The sequence below is a fragment of the Xyrauchen texanus genome, chromosome 22, assembly GCF_025860055.1.
Source record: "Xyrauchen texanus isolate HMW12.3.18 chromosome 22, RBS_HiC_50CHRs, whole genome shotgun sequence".
NCBI classification, from domain to species: Eukaryota; Metazoa; Chordata; class Actinopteri; order Cypriniformes; family Catostomidae; genus Xyrauchen; species Xyrauchen texanus.
In genome coordinates, this window is record NC_068297.1 from 27,092,069 (window position 1) to 27,111,920 (window position 19,852).

Consider the following 19,852-nt stretch of genomic DNA (forward strand, 5'->3'; position numbering starts at 1 on the left):
TCTATATAGCTTAGTTGAAAGAGCTTTCCATCTCAAGTTGGCAAAACGTAAAATTTTACTGCAACACGGACACTTACTTTTTAAATAAAAAAATACATAAATTTACAGTGATTTTTTCCAGTTTTGGGATTTTCAGTTTGTAGAGGAAATGAGCACCTGACTACCCACTCCCAAACACATTCAAATCCTGCCATCTTCTGCAAATCTCTAAATTGCTTAGTTAATTAGTCAAACAGCACCCTAGTGAATATTTAAGAGATTGCTGTTTTGAAAGTGTCACAAGATAGTCTAAATGTTAAATCTCTCTCTCTCTCTCTCTCTCTCTCTCTCTCTCACACACACACACACACACACACACACACACACACACACACACTATGGCTAATTTCAGCAAGAGGACTTCAAGTCTTGCAGTGTAATGCTATTTCAGGTTAATTTGTGTGTCAGTGTTACAGCGTCAGTAAGTTTGCTGTATTAGCACATTTACACATGCTGCTATGCAGGGGGAGGAGGGGGTGGAGTTGGGTAGGCTCTGTGGGGAGTTTGTTCATTTGTTCTAGTACTTTACAAATGAATGGTTATGAAAAGTTAAATTGTGTTTCTGGACAAAAGCAAAGTTTTGAAAATGCTACCATTTATCTTACATAAAATTTCAGTAATATCCAGTTATATTCATATTTATATAAGTATATTTTAATTTATAAATTATTTTTATTTCAAGCCTGTGCTAATCTATTGGGTCAAGTGGCAAACAGGTGCTTACTCCCTCTGTGTCACATAAATACCCGTACTTGCATCTGTGCCTGAGAAACTATATATTTTTTTCTAGCCAATAATGGTGGAAATGTATTTATAACTTAAAAGGTATTTACCTACACAGAAGTTGACTTTCAAAAAAACAAAATCTAGACTGAGAAATATTCACTGGAGTAAAAAATATGACAACTAGTCCTGATCCAGATCCAGACTCTTTAACCTGAGACAGAGCACTTTTTTAATGAATATTATAATGAATGGGAGATATTGGAACACCCAATATGGCAGATGTAGAAAAGGAAGTCCTACCATACAGTAGCCTGCCAGTCATCTCAAGAACACGTATGTGCATTGGCTGGATCATCCTGAAAAATATAATTTTTTAGTATGATCTGAGCTAAAGCAGCATAATTTATGTTGCTTTTGTTGTCACATTTTAGTGTTGATTTGAAACATAGTCTTTGATCATAATCTTGACCAACCATTTTTTAAATTTTTGTATTTCCCATTTCCATTCATGTAGATAGAACTTTTATGCCGCTTGTATCCACAGAAAAATAGCTGCCTGGGAGCATTCCAAAGATGGCTGCAGAGTGGATTGATGACCTGATCGTCCCTAAAAACCACTGTTTGCAAATGTTAATGGGAATTCAGTAGAATTGAAGCAGAACTTGATTATTAATTGCCTATTATTGTGTTCTGCAGTCTGGGAAAACAGCATCAGGTGTCTTTGGAGACAGATAAGGCAGACTATGCACAGACTCCATATTATCTCACACTAGACCAAATTCCATTTTCAGACAGTTGCATATCTGTGACAGGGCTGGAGAAGTCCTAAGAGCATGTGAGAAACTCTTAAAAACGATACTGTTACACAGATGGTATTGCAGCAAAAGCCTCTAGTTATGCAAGTTTGAACTGCTATGTATGCTAAGGAATGTCAAAGTCATCCCTTGGTGTTGGCTTGACTCTTGGCCTAAGATAACAGTGCACTGACCCCATCCTTCACTCTCACTAGACGCTCTTCAGATTGTAGTCATGTTTGTTTTCTTCTTTTTTTTTCACATGGGAAGATCTGGCATTGAGCTGTACTCAGAAGCACACTCTCCAGTGGTCCTCCTTTGGGAGTTCCCTCTTCTCTTGAGTATCTCTGTGTAATCTAATCAGATTCAAATCAATGTTTGTCAAGAGCAAGTGGACAAGTTAATACTTCTATAATGGTTACTTGAAAGGGTACGAAACTGTAATAAGGCTCCACAAAAACCATGAATTGCCTTGCTGTAAATTTGAGTTTCTTCTGCCTTTTCAGAAAACCTTGCTCAGTGTTGTCTTAAGCCCTATTCAGATGACAATTAGCAGTGGTCAAAAATGGCTTTTGGATTATAAACTCAGAAATGTGGATTCGGACGGTACTTAAATTAACACAAGACTTTGGTGTTTGTCAAAAAAACAGTAGGTAATTTGGCCGGGAATTTTCTCGTGGGAGGTGGGAGAAAAACACTGACATTTCGGATTCGAATGGCAATAAAATCACTGACTACCCCCTGTAAATGCTAGAATTACCTCATGTCTGCATGTAAAATAATTGCCATCGGAATAAGGTTTTACAAGTATTGCTTGCTAAGTTGAAAATGCATATATATATATATATATATATATATATATACCCTCACTACACACAAATCATGACAGGTATACTTCTAATGTTTATTCTCTATAAGTCAATGTGTTTTCTCTAGAAATTTTTAATCTGCTATTTTTCCAGTCAAAATTGTCAGCATCACAATGTTTTTAATTAGGTGTTCAAATTGTGTTTTATTTAATATGTTTTTGGATTTGTGGTATGTGTAATATTGGTTTTGACTGTTGTGATGATGTGTTTCTAAAGAATACATTCAAATATTTACAATGCTTTTCTTTGGCTTAGTGTAGGGTTTTCTTTTTAACATTAACCTGCCCAGAGATAGCAAATACAAATGAGAAACCGAGCTACTTTGGCTAAATCTGGCACATTTAGTGTTCCATTAATTATTGTGTATAGTCCATGATAAATAAATATATACATACATAATTTATTTTTTATTTTGTATAATTGTATACATACACAATTTTTTTTAAATGCACCATTGTTCTTGAAGTGAACCATTTTTTTTTTTTAAATGCACCATTATTTTAAAAGTGGTCCCTGATGTTATCTGTCTCTCCAGTCTGTCAGTAGACCCTCTTCTTTTTCATCCTCTTGGCTTCTTGATGGATCTGTTTGATCGTTGTGGGACCCTAACAGGCTCCAACACCCAGTTGTTCTGAGATGAGGGGAGAACAACATTAAAACTGTGATGACACTTATTCCCTTGAATTTCATCCACCTTCCCTATTTGCAACACACAATAACACACACAACTCAGCAGGCACAAGTCAATAAAGTCTTGCAGCAAGAAGCACAGACGCGAGAATCTCTTCGCCAATTTGCAGGTTTGGTTGAAATAGACAAACAAACAACAGAACTGTGTCAAATTAAAAAACACAAGTTGGTCTTCTAGAATTAATATGAGTAATGAATATGTAATTAACATGATTTTATTAATGATTTTGATCAATATATACAAATTTATGTTTTTTAAATAATATGAAACATAAAATATTTAAACTTGTATAAATATATAAATATTTACTTCTATAAACTTGTTTTATATCAATTTAAAACATTTTATTCACATAAATGATAGGAACTAATTGTATCATTAGCTTGGCTTGAACCATGTGTACCGTTATGTGTAATGGGTAATAATTATAAGAAATATTATTATTATCATTATTATACATTATTTTATGTTATATATGTGTGTATTTAGAGGTATTAAGTTGGTCCATTATTATTTATAATACCTAGTGTGGTAATCCACCCAAAAAACTCTGTGCCAACCGATATCAAAATCAATGTGACAACCAAACCCCACTCACACTAATATGATAAATGATGTTAGCCAGATAGCATAGCTCATCATAGGCTTACAAATCTTAAATTGAAATATAGCTGATACCCATCACTTTGAACTAAAATATTTAAATAAAGACTTTCTTGGTATTAATTCTAGAATGTTTTTAGCAGACTTTTATTTCTATTTTTGGCATAGATAGAATGAAAAGTCCTCACAATAACAATAGGTAAAAAAGTTAACATTTAGATGTTACACCTTTGTGAAAATAATTCAAAATGACCAGAAATTAACTTTGTGTCAAACAATTCCAGTAGCCAACTTACCACCTGTCTTCCCTAGTTAAGATCCTGATTGAGACCTTAACTCTGGACATTTCCTCCCTTGAATGGTTCATTTACATTTTTTAAAAGGTTGCACCCCTACCAATCTGAACACAACAAATTTGAACTAAACTGAGAAAAACTTTTGAAACTCAAATTGAATTGAATTCCTCTGAACTGGGAGACTTATACCCTTACACTGACAAAAACAAAAACACTGTATATTTTCACTGTGACCCTTCATGAATGCAGTTCTATGCTTTTCTATTGGCATCTACAGTTTGTGTTCCAATTTGTTACAATTAATCCTTTGTGTGTTGTATCATACTTATTTGCCCTTATTCTTCTAAATACCTACAGACCTAGTGTGTACTTACCCACCCAACGGTCAAATAAACCATTAAGATCACAGGTACTATGAAACATGTTTTATTTTCCTATCGCAATAAATAAGCCCAGTTAACCATGTTGGTAGGTTGAAATGGGTATTTGGCTCAAGCCAGAATGAAGGAGCACGTCTCTTTCATTCGATTGAGAATGCTTACTGATGTAAGCATTGCACTTGTGTGTGCAACATATGCATGTGCACAGGACGTCCAGTATAGAGCCTGTTATGCCAACTCTGAAATTTCTGGGGTCAGCTGCCTTTTTATTCTCCAGATTTTGGGCATATGGATGACTCCACTCTTCCCTTGCCAACTGTCAGTGGCCAGTTCTGTAGATCAGACAGCACACTAAAACAAGGACAGCTGGCCTTGCACCCTTGATGGCTGGTGCTCAGTTGTTTTAGAGAAAGAGGTATGGTGCAGTTCTCCAGCAGGGCAGGGCAGATGGAGACAGCGTTCATACCAATCCAGCAGCTGAGAGTTTGAAAATCTTGTTGCTTGAGGCAAGTTCTTCCTGTTGCCAAAACTCTGAATACAGTGCTTGTCAGTATGTGCCTGTAATTTATCAGTTGTATTACTACTCCAGGAAAGTATCGATCCTTTCATATATTAAATATTTATGAACAGAATTGTATCTTTAAATATGAAATAACAATGACCAGAAAAGTGCAGAAATTGTTGCAAAAACATACGACTTTCTTATGTGGAAGCAGAACACAGTTTTAATGATTATCAGTCTGTCTTTTCAATACATTGGCAGTGCATAGTGCCTCACTTTAAAGCTTAAAAAAATACCTTAAAGTATAAAACTAGTCCATCAGACTTGTGTGAAGTCTAATTAACATATAATAAAAATGTTTTACAAGCCACTTAATGTTTTTAACAGCCACTTTGATTTTTCATATTTACATACATGCATATATACCTACACACACACACACACACACACACACACACACACACACACACACACAGTCAACATTTTTGGAACACTTGACTGAAATGTTTCTCATGATCTTAAATCTTTTGATCTGAAGGCGTATGCTTAAATGTTTGAAATTAGTTTTGTAGAAAAATATATATAATTGTGCCAACATATTATTTCATTATAAAACAAAAATGTCATTTGAACTTGAATTTTAATTTGATGACTTGGACCAAATAATAAAGAAAAGCAGCCAGTAAGTGCCCAACATAGATGGGAACTACTTCAATACTGTTTAAAAAGCATCCCAGGGTGAAACCTCAAGAAGTTCCTTGAGAAAATGTCAAGAGTTCATGACTGCAAATTCTAGGCAAAAGGCGACTACAGTGAAGAAGCTAAAATATAACACAGTTTTGATTTATTTTGGATTTTGTTTAGTCACAACATAATTCCCAAAGTTCCATATATGTTATTCCATAGATTTGATGACATTTCAAAAGTTTTGATCAGTAGTGTGTATATATATATATATATGGCTGTCAATAGATTCAATTTATAATGGGATTAATTACATGACTGTAACAGGGCTGCTGTAGGCTGGGTTCAAACCCAGGTCTGTGGTGCTCAAGTGTTTAGTGTTCTACCACTGAGCTAACTTGAGTCTTGAAACCAAAAAATTCTTCAAAAAAATATAATCTTTTAATAGTAGAGATAATCAAAGTACAAATAAACAGGTAAACCGAGCTTCCACAAAAACTGAGAAATAAAAGAGACAAAAGGGTCAATAAGTACAACAGGGAAAATACTTATCTGAGAATGAGGATGAGGGGGAGAATGAGGGTTGATGAGCAGATGGTTGAAGTGGGTTTGGGATGTTGGTGCAAACTGCAGGAGTGGAGAGGAGCATAGCATAGACCCTCTGCTAGTCTGGAGGAGAACACATCCCGAAGAGGAACTGCTCCTGATGTTCTCCAGTCAGTTCCCTTGGGATTGGTGGAACTCCGCGATGAGGGAGGGATCGAGGATGTCTCGAGCGGGGACCCAGGTCCGCTCCTCTGGGCCGTAGCCCTCCCATTCCACCAGATATTGGGTTGTCCCCCGGACCCGGCGAGAATCCAGCAGTCTACAGACGGTGTATTCTGGTTGGCCATCAAATGACACTAGGTACTGGGGCAGGCTTCCTAACAGGAGACAGAGTGGAACAAACAACAGGTTTTAAGCGTGAAACATGAAAAGTGGGGTGACCCTTCATGGACCTGGGCAGACAGAGTTGGTAGGAAACAGGGTTGATCTTCTGGAGTACCTTGAATGGGCCAATGTATCGTGGAGCCAGATTTCGGGACTCCACCAGCAGAGGAAGATCTCGGGTAGATAGCCAGACTCTTTGACCTGGACGAAGCGTGGGACCCACCCTCCGACGTTGATTAGCCTGCTTCTGTTGTTGTCGGGCGGCTTTCAGTAACGCAGCGCGTGCTCTCTGCTAAGAACGTCGGCACCGGCGGACCAGCTGTGTGGCAGCAGGGACTTCCACCTCTGGCTCCTGTCCAGGTAACAGAGGGGGGGGGGCGTACAGACATTCAAAGGGGGACATGCCTAGGGAAGAATGGAAGAGGGTGTTATGAGCAAACTCAGCCCAGATTAATCGAGGACTCCAGGTTATCGGAGACCAGACATCTTAGAGTCCTCTCAATGTCTTGGTTAACTCTCTCAGTCTGGCCATTGGACTGGATCCCGGAAGACAGGCTGATGGAAGATCCGATGAGTCGGCCAAATGCCTTCCAGAACTGTGATGTGAACTGTAGGCTTTGGTTCAGAAACCATATCCTGCGGAAACCCGTGGATCCTGAAGACATGCCTCATTAATGGTTCAGCAGTTTGGTTTTGCAGTGGGGAGCTTAGGCAAAGGTAAGAGGTGACAAGTTATAGAAAATCTGTCTCCACCACCAGAATTACCGTATTTCCTTGGGATCGAGGTAGACCAGTGACGAAATCCAAGGAAATGTGGGACCAAGGGCATCTCAGGACGGGTAGTGGGAGTAGCAGGCCATGAGGGTGGGTCTTGGGTTCCTTGTTCTTGGCACAGGTGGGACAAGCAGCGACGAATTCCGGACATTGCCCTGAAGCTTGGATCAAACTGCCTCGAGAGTGCGTCAGGTTTGAGGTTTTTGGAACCTGGGCGATAGGAGAGAGTAAAATTGAAATGGTAAAAAAAAGAGGGCCCAACAGGCTTGTCAGGAGTTCAACCTCTTTGCCTCCTAGATGTAGGTGAGGTTCCTGTGGTCCGTCCAAATGAGGAAAGGGTGTTTGGCCCCCTCCAGCCAATGCCTACTCCTCCAATGCCATCTTAACGGCCAGCAGTTCCCTGTTCCCAATATCATAGTTCCTCTGCGTTGGGGTAAGCCGATGAGAAAAAAAGGCGCACAGGTGAAACTTATTATCATTCTTACCCCTCTGTGACAGAACAGTTCCGACTCCCACATCTGAGGCATCCACCTCCTCTTGGGTATCTCTGGATCAGGAAGGATAAGTATGGGGGCAGATGTGAAGAGTCGCTTTAGCATGTTGAAGGCTTGGTCTGCTCTGCTGGTCCACGTAAACTGTCCGGTTGATTTCTTGGTGAGTGAGGAGAGAGGCTCTGCAACAGAACTGAAGTTTCTGATAAATCTTCTGTAAAAATTGGAGAAGCCAAGAATGCGCTGTACCTGTTTCACAGAAGTTGGACAGAGCCAATTCAAGACTGCTCGAATCTTGCCAGGATCCATCTGGAGGCAGCCCTTGGACATGCAGAAGCCGAGGAATAAGACCGAAGGGACGTGTAATTCACTCTTCTCCAACTTCACAAAGAGTTTATGCTTAAGTAGCCACTCAAGGACATGCAGAACATGCTGAACGTGTTCTTGGGAGTTGTGGGAGAAAATGAGAATGTCGTCCAGATAGACAAACACGAATTTGTAGAGCATCTCTCTCAGGGTGTCATTAATGAAGGCCTGGAAGACAGCTGGGGCATTCACCAGGCCGAATGGCATTACCTGGTACTCGTAGTGGCCCGTTGGGGTGTTGAATGCGGTCTTCCACTCATCTTCCTCCCGGATTCTAACAAGGTGGTAAGCATTCCTGAGGTCTAGCTTGGTGAAGATGGTGGCACTCTGCAGGATCTCAAATGCTGTGGACATGAGGGGAAGAGGGTAGCGGTTCTTGACAGTTATCCGGTTTAGACCTCGGTAGTTAATGCAGGGTCGAAGGCCGCCATCATTCTTTTCCACAAAGAAGAAACCGGCTCCTGCAGGCGAGGTGGAGGGGCGGATGAACCCATTATCCAGAGACTCCTTGAGATACTTCTCCATGGCTAATCTCTCTGGACCAGAGAGGGAATAGAGTCTACCACGGGGTGGGCAGGTACTGGGAAGCAGCTCGAAAGCGCAATCATAAGGTCTGTGAGGGGGAAGTGAGGCAGCTCTGTCCTTACTGAATACTTCGCGGAGGTCTGCATACTCCGGGGGTACTCGGGATAATACGGGAAGAGGGGTTTACAGACCTGGGTTTGTCCGGCTCCATCTCGAGAGGAGCCAAGATTTTCGTGGACAGGGTCTTGGGAGCAGAGGTATAGTTCCGCCTGGAGACATCTGGAGAGGGTCTTGGGAATGCTCCTAGTGGATCTGGGACACAGCAGAATGCGGAATCAGAGACACGGCAGTTGGTTTCCCATGTTCTAACAACACCTCGGGACCAGTCAATGTGAGGGTTGTGCGCTTTCAGCCACGGGAGGAAGCTTAGGAGAGTGAATCAAAAGGAACTGAATCTGTTCCTGGTGTTGCCCCACCCTTAGCTGGAGAGGCGGGGTACATTGACCAACCTGTCTGGAACCTAGATGGCTGCCATCCACTGCCATTATAAGAGGTCTAGGTAGGGTAACAGACTGTATAGAGAGGCTCCAGGCCAACTCGAAATCCATAAAGTTTCCTGCGGCCCCAGAATTTACAAAGCCACTGACCTGATGATGCCGAGTGCCGTGGGTAAGGGTGGCGTGGAAGGTCAAACCAGCAGTCGCCGAGCAGGGGATGGTTCCTACTCTTGTCCTGGCTCCCCTCCTCCTGGACGAGAGTTGGCTTTTCCCGACAATTCAGGGCATGCAGAGCGAAAATGGCCTGACCTGCCACAATAGAGACAGCATCTCTCCCTCATCCGTCGGTTGTGCTCTGCTTGGGAAATCCTGGTTCTACCTAGCTGCATGGGTGGGTTTACAATTTATGAGGCCCCAAGCAACTGACCAACAAGGGGCACCATTTAGAAAATGTTACTTAAAAATTACATCAAATTGAATTTAAATCGTATTTTTTTTTTATGCCATTGTAGCCAAGTACATTCAAAATGTTTAATGAAATAAAAATCTAGTTCAAGATAATTAATACATGTTTTCCCGTTTTTTTTACAATACAGTGATAAAAAAAGTTACATACTTATATTTTTAAAAACACTTTTTTTATGAACAGGGTGTGCAAAACATACTTCACTCACTAACATTTTGTAATTCAGTCGTTATTCATTGTTATTATTATTATTATTATTATTATTATTGTAACCTAACAATTATTAATTGTTGTCCAGTTTTTCATTATAATACAGAATGATACAGTATTATAATATTTACTGTAATTTCACCTGGATCTTATATTCTAATGCTGCAGTGTATTATTGTTCATCATGTTGCAAAAGGCTGTATTTTATGTAAGCATTGTAGGCAGCATTCATAACAGTAACCAGCCAGAGTAAACATAAGGCATGGCGGCCCCTCAGCACACTAGAGCAGAAGGGGAAAAACATTGCCGTTTATCATTCGCTGAAACTTTGCTTGGTGCAGAATAATCTGGAATAATGTTGAACATTGTAACAGTCCCCACTTTGAAAACTGAACTTGTTAAAAATGTTATATCTTTGTGACACCTACGCTAAAAACAGTGGCGCAACAATTAAAACAGAACGCAGGTGTCTCGACGTGTGTTTTTGAGACATAAGTTATTTTTAACTTGAAACAGTGTCTAAAAATGTGCTGGTCCTGCGTGAGACTCTGAAGAAACAGCGAGACGCAATGCAGCAGTCAAGGATGTTCTTCCAGGTCATTTACAAAGAAACATTACGTAAAATCAGCGCAGATGCACTCAAAAACACGTTCGTGAATGGCCCCTAACTCATGGGTGAAACAAGTTCGGAAGTCCTGTATATTTTTTCATAGATTACAAACCTGAACCCACATTTTACCCTGAACCCACATTTTACCCTGAACCCACATTTTACCCCTCAAGCGGTTTTTGCAGAGCTTTCCTACCGGGGCATGGGCCACCCGATGTCCGGGGCCCCACGCAATTGCGCGGTTTGTGTAGAGATTATAACGGCAACTGATCTTATCAAATACAAGCATTCTGTGAGGTGAGCGCCGCAGCGCCACGAAACATCTCTACACACAGTGAATTAGACATGTGCATCAATGGCTTTTCTTTCGTTTGTAATTTAAAAAAAATAAAATTCTCATTGTGTGTATTTCTCTAAAGGCATGTCACTCCGAGACGTCTTAAGGCCTTGATATACTTCCTACGAAATCGAAGAACAAATGGGTGTGACATAATTTAGAACAAAATCTGGCCAAAAGGTGCTTTTTAAGTTTATTTGGGTGGTTCATAACAGCTTAACAGTGCCATCCGCAGTAAAAGCCATTCACACATCTGTCTTAAGTAAGATATGGGTTAGGGTTATGCCTCTATCATCATTGTTTTATCTTTGTTCTGCACATTAACACTTTTATACACTCATCTTTGCGAAGGTATCAGTGTCACAATAAATTACCAGTGCATATTATGGCTGTGTGTAGCATGTTAGCGCATTAGCGTCATGAATTCTTAATGTAAACAAGACAAATTAAACATTTTCTACTGCATATACAGTGTATTACTTTAAATCATGGAGTGGTTAAAACAGCTTCTTTTACTGACTTCATGTGATTTCTACCCAGACTGAGGCATAAAGTCATTGATAACACATTTTTAAGGTTTTACATGCAGCTTCTTCATATTTAATCTACTTCTAAATGCCTCCCACATCGGCGTGGCGGGTGTCTGAATGTTCGGAAACAGTATACCATTGCTCGGCTGTTTAGAGCTTCTTTTCACCCCTGAACAAAGAACAAAGAAGAACTTCTACAGAAGTATATCAAGGCCTTTACAAGTTGCACGTCACAGAGGAAAGTAGAGTTTCCTACTTGTATGTCATATTCCAAGTGTTCTGAAGGCATTCGACAGGATTTAGTGGAAAACTAAATTTCAGCCATTTTTATTGAAAATATTGACATATTCACGAGCGCTATGAGAGAAGCTCATTCACAGTGGCATTTGTTCACACAAAATCGCATTGTTTTTAGTGCCAAACAAGCCATTGTGAACTAGACTAGTTTTCTCATAGCGGTAATGAACACGCAATGCACATCAAGATTTTAACACAGAAAAGTCATACAAATTTGGAACAACATAAGGGTGAGTAGCCTAAATTATGACAGAATAAAAATTGTAGGGTGAACTATTCCTTTAAGAAAGGGATAAAGTGAATTTCATGTCTCAGCCTCAGATGGCATACCTACAGTCTATATATATATATATATATACACTCACCTAAAGGTTTATTAGGAACACCTGTTCAGTTTCTCATTAATGCAATTATCAACCGATCACATGGCAGTTGCTTCAATGCATTTAGGGGTGTGGTCCTGGTCAAGACAATCTCCTGAACTCCAAACTGAATGTCAGAATGGGAAAGAAATGTGATTTAAGCAATTTTGAGCGTGACATGGTTGTTGGTGCCAGACGGGCCGGTCTGAGTATTTCACAATCTGCTCAGTTACAGGGATTTTCACGCACAACCATTTCTAGGGTTTACAAAGAATGGTGTGAAAAGGAAAAACATCCAGTATGCGGCAGTCCTGTGGGCTGAAAATGCCTTGTTGATGCTAGAGGTCAGAGGAGAATGGGCCGACTGATTCAAGCTGATAGAAGAGCAACTTTGACTGAAATAACCACTCGTTACAACCGAGGTATGCAGCAAAGCATTTGTGAAGCCACAACATGCACAACCTTGAGGTGGATGGGCTACAACAGCAGAAGACCCCACCGGGTACCACTCATCTCCACTACAAATAGGAAAAAGAGGCTACAATTTGCAAGAGCTCACCAAAATTGGACAGTTGAAGACTGGAAAAATGTTGCCTGGTCTGATGAGTCTCGATTTCTGTTGAGACATTCAGATGGTAGAGTCAGAATTTGGCGTAAACAGAATGAGAACATGGATCCATCATGCCTTGTTACCACTGTGCAGGCTGGTGGTGGTGGTGTAATGTGTGGGGGATGTTTTCTTGGCACACTTTAGGCCCCTTAGTGCCAATTGGGCATCGTTTAAATGCCACGGCCTACCTGAGCATTGTTTCTGACCATGTCCATCCCTTTATGGCCACCATGTACCCATCCTCTGATGGCTACTTCCAGCAGGATAATGCACCATGTCACAAAGCTGGAATCATTTCAAATTGGTTTCTTGAACATGACAATGAGTTCACTGTACTAAAATGGCCCCCACAGTCATCAGATCTCAACCCAATAGAGCATCTTTGGGATGTGGTGGAACGGGAGCTTCGTGCCCTGGATGTGCATCCCACAAATCTCCATCACCTGCAAGATGCTATCCTATCAATATGGGCCAACATTTCTAAAGAATGCTTTCAGCACCTTGTTGAATCAATGCCACGTAGAATTAAGGCAGTTCTGAAGGTGAAAGGGGGTCAAACACAGTATTAGTATGGTGTTCCTAATAATCCTTTAGGTGAGTGTATATACTGCACATAATATTACCCATTTTCCTTATAATAGCCTTTTATGTTATATTTCTCACTAAAAGCACAATGCCAATACACTTGTTTATTTATTTAATTTCATGGTCTGTGATAATTGTCTGTTTATGACATGTGTCATAGTATAACCATGGTATTTTTAACATTAGCTTGGAGTACCATGACAGTATCATGAAAAATGAATATGATCAATAATTCCATACCAGGCACCACCGCTTAATTTTCTTTATTAACACATTATTACTGTTATTGAGATATTATTATGAGATTTTAATTTTGTTTTATTTTAACTATTTTAATTTCAATTATAAAAATGTCCAAAAGGGCACCTTTAGATTTGTGAACGAAACGCTTCTGCTGCCCAGTTCTGTGCACGTCACAGTGCCACGCACACAAAAACACGTAGAACATCTAATCTAATCTCACCAATGTGTTGTGAAAGAGGCTAGATGAGCCATTTAAATGGGTGCAATTTCCTCTGTCAGCACTAGCTGTGCTCTGAATACTCTCAGTGTGCATTTTGTTCAATAGAGAGCATTCGATGACAAAGACATGTGATGAAAATTGGTTTACTGGCGCCCCCTTCTGATGATCAATAAAATAGGTGTCTGAATTTGATCTCTGGATTTTGGAACACAGAAAACATTTTTACATTGCTGGAAGACCACAGTTATAATTAAGAAAGATGCTGATTTTGTCATTCCATCTATCACTGGTCTGTTTTTAAGACATTTTAATTGATCTTACCTTTGTAGTAATTATCTAAAGTATATTGCTGTCATCTGGTGACAGTCACAATGTCACCCCTGCAGTGACATGCACAGACCTTAGCAGGGACAGGGGTGGAAGGATAAAAAAGGCACTTATTTTTTTTCTTTGAATGAGTAGAAATTATAAATGCTTAACTAATTTATTTGTTTTTTTTAATAATTAACCATTTTCTTGTGTGTGTATATATATATATATATATATATATATATATATATATATATATATATATATATATATATATATATACACACTGTACATAATTGTTTTTATTTTTCCTTTATCACAAATAATAGCCTATTCTGTTATATTTCTCACAACAATTAGCATGGTAATACACTTGTTTATTTATTTATTTTCAGACATGGTCTGTGATAACCCCAAGTTTATGACATGTGCCATAGTAAAACCATGGTATTTTTTACCATGACAGTATCATGAAATATGAACATGATCAATGAATCAATTCAGTACCCCGGTAACGTGGTGCATGTTGCAAAGGTGCGAGGAGAAAGTGTGACTGTGTTCTGCGAATGTTTCAGGGTCCTTGAATATCATATAACATGAGAGTAAGGGCTGCCAGGGGAATTTCTGGTGGCCCCTAGGATATGACGTGCCCCCTAGGGTGTTGGTGCCCTACGCAGACTGCATAATATGCATATAGGGACTGGTGGTACTGTGGAAGCATAATGGTATTTTTCTGAAAGTGATTAGTCTAATGGCTTATTAGTTTCAACAAAACCAAACTATTTTAATTTAATTATAAAAATGTCTCCCCTTTTTCTGGACGACCAAAAGTGCACCTTTAGATTTGTGAATAAAACGCCCCTGCTGCCCCCTTCTGTGCATGTTAGTGCACCCCTGTACACTAAAAACATACATGTTTTAGCCTATTTTTATGATTTGTGCATTTCAATTTCTTCAAAAATATTAGATCAAACTGAATTGTGTAATCTTTAATTAAACAAAATGAATATAACTTAAAATATTATAAAATTCTTCTTCTTACTCAATTCAATTTGAAGGCAGTTATGAAATTGAAAAACAAAAATATTAAAAAAATCTTATGATAGTTTCAGATGAATCAGGTTTATTTCAGGTGTGACATCTATACAGACTGCAGATGTTGGCTGCAGCCTCATTATTCAAATAAAACTGATCATTTATTTTTTATCTGTGAGTTATTTAATCCTTACTTTTCCAATGTTATGTTTTTACAATTTTGATCCATCTGAAGGATAAAGACCCCCTGCAGATACATAATCAAGATTTTTGTTGACCTAATGTTTACAATCAGTGAGCATATATTAATTTAGAATAATAATACAGGTAATAATAAATAGGCGAATAAGTAAAATTATATCAGATACTTCATTTGTCGGTTATACACACATGAATCAGTGCAAAATGTTTCAGTACACTTGAATGAATTCAAAATGTTTGAGATTCAATCAGAGACCCAATGTAGCAAAAGCTTGTTTAGAGCAATTAAATAATAGCTTTTTTTTTTTATTAAAAACTATTTTCTAAAGTAACACAAATTTAACCCAAAATAAAACATGCTTAAATATCTAGATTTTTATAATAAGTGCCTTCTTAAAAACATTTTCAAGGTGGAAAAATAATCATAAAAAGCATTATAAATGTCAATGCTTGGGTCTCTGAGGATTAAACAGTGTAACCAAATTGCTGCATAGTATGTTTCACTGCACCCTATAAGGCAATATAGTATTCCATTTGCATTAATATACTGAATAGTTAAGAATGTTATTCATTGAATACAAAATAAGAAGTAACAATGTGGCAGATTTGATGAACTGTCCATAAACTAATTTATGTGCTGCGTGACTAACAATATGATCAGAAAGTCTTCTCATTACTTTGATCTTGCATGAGACTGTTTGTCCATTTTGTTCTTCTATTATTCCAATAAATCTTGCAGTCCTTTTACAAGTACATCTGTCTCTGAGTGAATTCTGCCGTTCTGCACTTAACTGCACTTTTGACAAAAGGCCCTTATAGGTTCTATTATAAATGTTCTATGCCAGGAGAGAAAGGAATATAATTTGTTTTCCTTTCAGCATGTGTATGTTTGTGTGTGTGCATGTGCATGTGCATGTACAGAGAATTGAATTAAGCAGACCAGTTAGTACCTTCACATGAACCAAGCTCACTGTGACATTCAGGGAAGAGGACTGCACCAATGTTTATATTATTTGAGGACAGTGTTTGCTGTAATTAGAGCCCGTAATAAAGGAACACAAGAAAAGGCAGAGCTTGATCAGGCCACACACCTTAATTGATTTCTTCTGTTGCTCTAGCAGTTGCCTGCTGTGCTAGAGCAAGGGCCCTGTGAGAGGGCCAGCTGGGACGATGCCGAGAGCAGCCAGCGAGGAAGAGTGAGAGACAGACTACAAGAACTGTGAAGCCTAATGCTGCTTGTTAGGAGATTTAGTATGTCTAGTCCTTGGTATAGACAGAATGCAAAAAAATTAACAAAGCAACATCATACCATTACATTGAAAACTCCTTCATGAGTAGACTGTGTATTGTGATCTTTTCAAGCAATTGAAGCATGAACTTTATATTTATAATTGTATTTCTTTGAACTTATTTTGCTTAAAATCGTAAGACTTAAGATTTTAAATGTTCATATCTCAAACTATTGAGTACAAAATTAAGGCTATGGGCAATACCCACAATGCCTTGGGCTTGAATTATTTAATTATCTTTCCTTTTGAAAGGGAACATAAGGGAGCATTTAAATAGTTGTTGTTAAGAATTCATGGGGATTTTAGCTCTTTTGTAGTATTATTTATGTTGTTTTGTTGCAAATAGTTGTTTCTTGTGGTGACACGTGATCTGTGTCCCCTCTGTGCAACTGAAGTACAGGTATATAGGCATTTCTGTGGAGAAATAAGTTTATTTGATGCTGTGATAATCTTTAATATTTAAACAGTTATAACCTAAATTTGAGTCTGTTCAATTAAAATTAAGTTGAAACAACAACATTTTATCAAAATAAGTCTACATGCATCTAGTTACACTTAACTTGGTGTTCATAAAGAATTAACATAAATAGTTAAGTACAATATATACGAACACCAAGTTTAGTAAACTGAAGGTGATAGTTAATCCCAAAATAAAAATTCTCATCATTCACTCATCCTCTTGCCATAACAGATTTGTATGACTTTCTTTCTTCTGCAGAACACAAATTATGATTTTTAGAAGAATATTTCAGCTCTGAAAATGTATACAATGCAAGTGAATGGGTGCCACAATTTTGACGCTCCAAAAAGCACATAAAAAGGCAACATAAAAGTAATCCATATGACTCCAGTGCCATATTTTCAAAAGTGATACGATAGGTGTGGGTGAGAAATAGATTAATATATAAGTCCATTTTTTGCTTGAAATTCTTCTCTCTGCTCAGTAGGGGGCGATATGCATGATGAAGAAGAATCTGAAAGTGATCTGTTCTCACCCACACATATCATGCCACTTCTACAAATATTGATTTAACAATTGATATTTAGTAAGATAAGATATTGAGTCTTATTGATTACTTTTATACTGATTTAGGTGATTTTTGGAGCTTAAAAATGTTGGCACCCATTCACTTGCATTGTATGGACCAAAAGAGCTGAGAAATTCTTCAAAAATCTTAATATGTGTTGAGCAGATAGAAAGTCATACACATCTGGGATGGCATAAGGATGAGTAAATGATGAGAGAATTTTCAATATGGGAAACTATCCCTTTAATTCCACATGTTTTGGAGACATTATTACTCAATTCAATGGAGGGAATGTGTTTACGCAATCAGTTGAGTACAATCAACTTATTAGTGTTTTCAGTGCATTGCATATGTTCATAATTAAACAAGTTCTTATTTTCTTTTTCATTGTATATTGAGTTATTTGTCACAGTATGAGAGTCAAGAAATTGGTTTGGGTAGTCAACATACAGACAAATGCATCAAACAATGCCTAATATGTTTTTTCCAATCAGTTGCATACATATTTAAATAGATTTCACAAAGAGATTCCCACAAACAGAAAATAATAAAACCAGAGGACTGAGAATAGTCATAAATAGGTCATCATTTCCTCACCTTCATATTGTTACAAATCTGAATGACTGTCTTTCTTCTAAAGAACACAAAAGAAGATTTTAGGCAGAAGGATTTAGCTTTAGTCACCATTTGCTTTCATTGTATGAAAAAAGAGAGAGAATGCAATGGAAATGAATGGTGACTGAGGTGACATTCCATCCATCCATCCAGTTCAGGACAACCCTATCCTTTAGTATTGCTCAAATGGAGTCTGCATAAAGAGGAATCCCTTTTTCTTTCATACCTGTGTATATATTTATTTTCAGACTTAGTCAATCAGCAACAGTTGTTTATATGTTTCGTTTTGCCTCTAGTGGGTCAAGAGTAGTACAGCAATGGTCCGGCCATTTGAAAGAGGCGGGGAAACGCGACATGAGAATGATGCTGCCCCTACAACCCTTCTTCCCCTCCCTCTCTCGCCCTCACCAGCCCTGTGGCCTGAGTCTCTCCTCCTGAGCAAAGAGCCGCTTTTTTGGGAGTGTTTTCCTAAACACGCGGGTGATTCTGAATCTTTCACTCCGCTCAGTAGAACGGGGCTTCATAAAATGTGTGCACTGTCTCTTTAAGATCCCTTCGCTGGTTCGCTTCGTATTGATCAATCCACCATTTTCCAGCGCACAGCACCACAACACGCAGCGGCGGCGGCGGCAGCGGCAGCGGCAGCAGCAGCAGCTAGAGAAAGCGCTACCTGGAGACGCCAGGCAGGACCGGGGGCAGTCATGGCAGCCAACATGTACCGGGTCGGAGGTAAGAAAAAAACGTTTCTTAAAAAAAAAAAAAAAACAACGTCCATTTATCTGTGTCGCTCTCGTGCATGCCGTTTGCGTCAGGGCTTAGCAGTTTTAGGTTTGTCCTTCCTCTTTTATTTTTTAAAGTACTGTAGGACTACAGTGAGAGGATGAGGAGGATGATGGCGTTCGTGAGGGGCGAAATGAAGAGAAAGACTCGTGTCGGGATTGCGGGAGTGTTTTTAATATTAACTCGCGCGACATTAATTTCTGTTAGCATGATGTCGCGCGTGTGAGTGTCATTGAGCGTTTGTAACAAGCTGGTATCTCTGAAATCTAAAGAGAAGAGGCGTGGTTGATCAAGTGAAGTAAAAGTTTGAGCAGCATATCTCACTTTAGACACTGTTGGGTCAGAAACGCTCTGTTTTGCTGGGTAAGATGAAGCAGTCTCATACCTTTGTCTTGCATTTGGGCTTTCTCGTGATTAATTAATGCAAGAAAGGATATGAGAAAGTTTGTGACCCACTGTTTATATACTTTGTGTCAGAGGATGAAATTAAAGGAAAAGCTCACCCAAAATAAAACAAAAAAAAAAATGTTATGCAGAATATCCAGAACTGACAATTTCAGTCACCAATTATTTTCATTGCATGGGAAAAAAGATGCAATGAAAGCGAATGGTAATCAGTGTTGGATAAGTTACTCTAAAAAGTAATTAATTACTAACTACTAATTACATCTTCTACAGTGTATGTTGATTACGGTACTAATTACTCTGTCTGAAAAGTAATTGCATTCCTTATTACTAATTACTGTCCAAAACTTATATCAACCACGACCAGATGAAAATACAATGATAGACATGAAATTGTTCTTTTAATTCTTTCAGATAAATCATATAAAATCAAATAAATAATTCATGAAATGGCCAACGAATTTAAGGGGGCAGCATTAGATTAGAAAACATGTATTTTTAATATTAGATGTTAAATTTCTATTTTAAATTCAGTATTGTTTTATGTAGAATT

At 38.5% G+C, this 19,852-nt stretch overlaps 1 protein-coding gene across 2 annotated transcripts in view; it reads left to right on the top strand.

The window, feature by feature from the left end:
- The first annotated feature begins 18,520 nt into the window (after nt 1-18,520).
- Nucleotides 18,521-19,852, top strand: part of LOC127662509 (metastasis-associated protein MTA1-like) — a 75,459-nt gene continuing 74,127 nt past the window's right edge. For both annotated transcript variants that reach the window (XM_052153713.1, XM_052153714.1), the window contains exon 1: nt 18,521-18,843. In XM_052153713.1, coding sequence (XP_052009673.1) covers nt 18,816-18,843 — 28 coding nt within the window. In that variant the 5' untranslated portion in view covers nt 18,521-18,815. The remainder of the gene's footprint in view (nt 18,844-19,852) is intronic.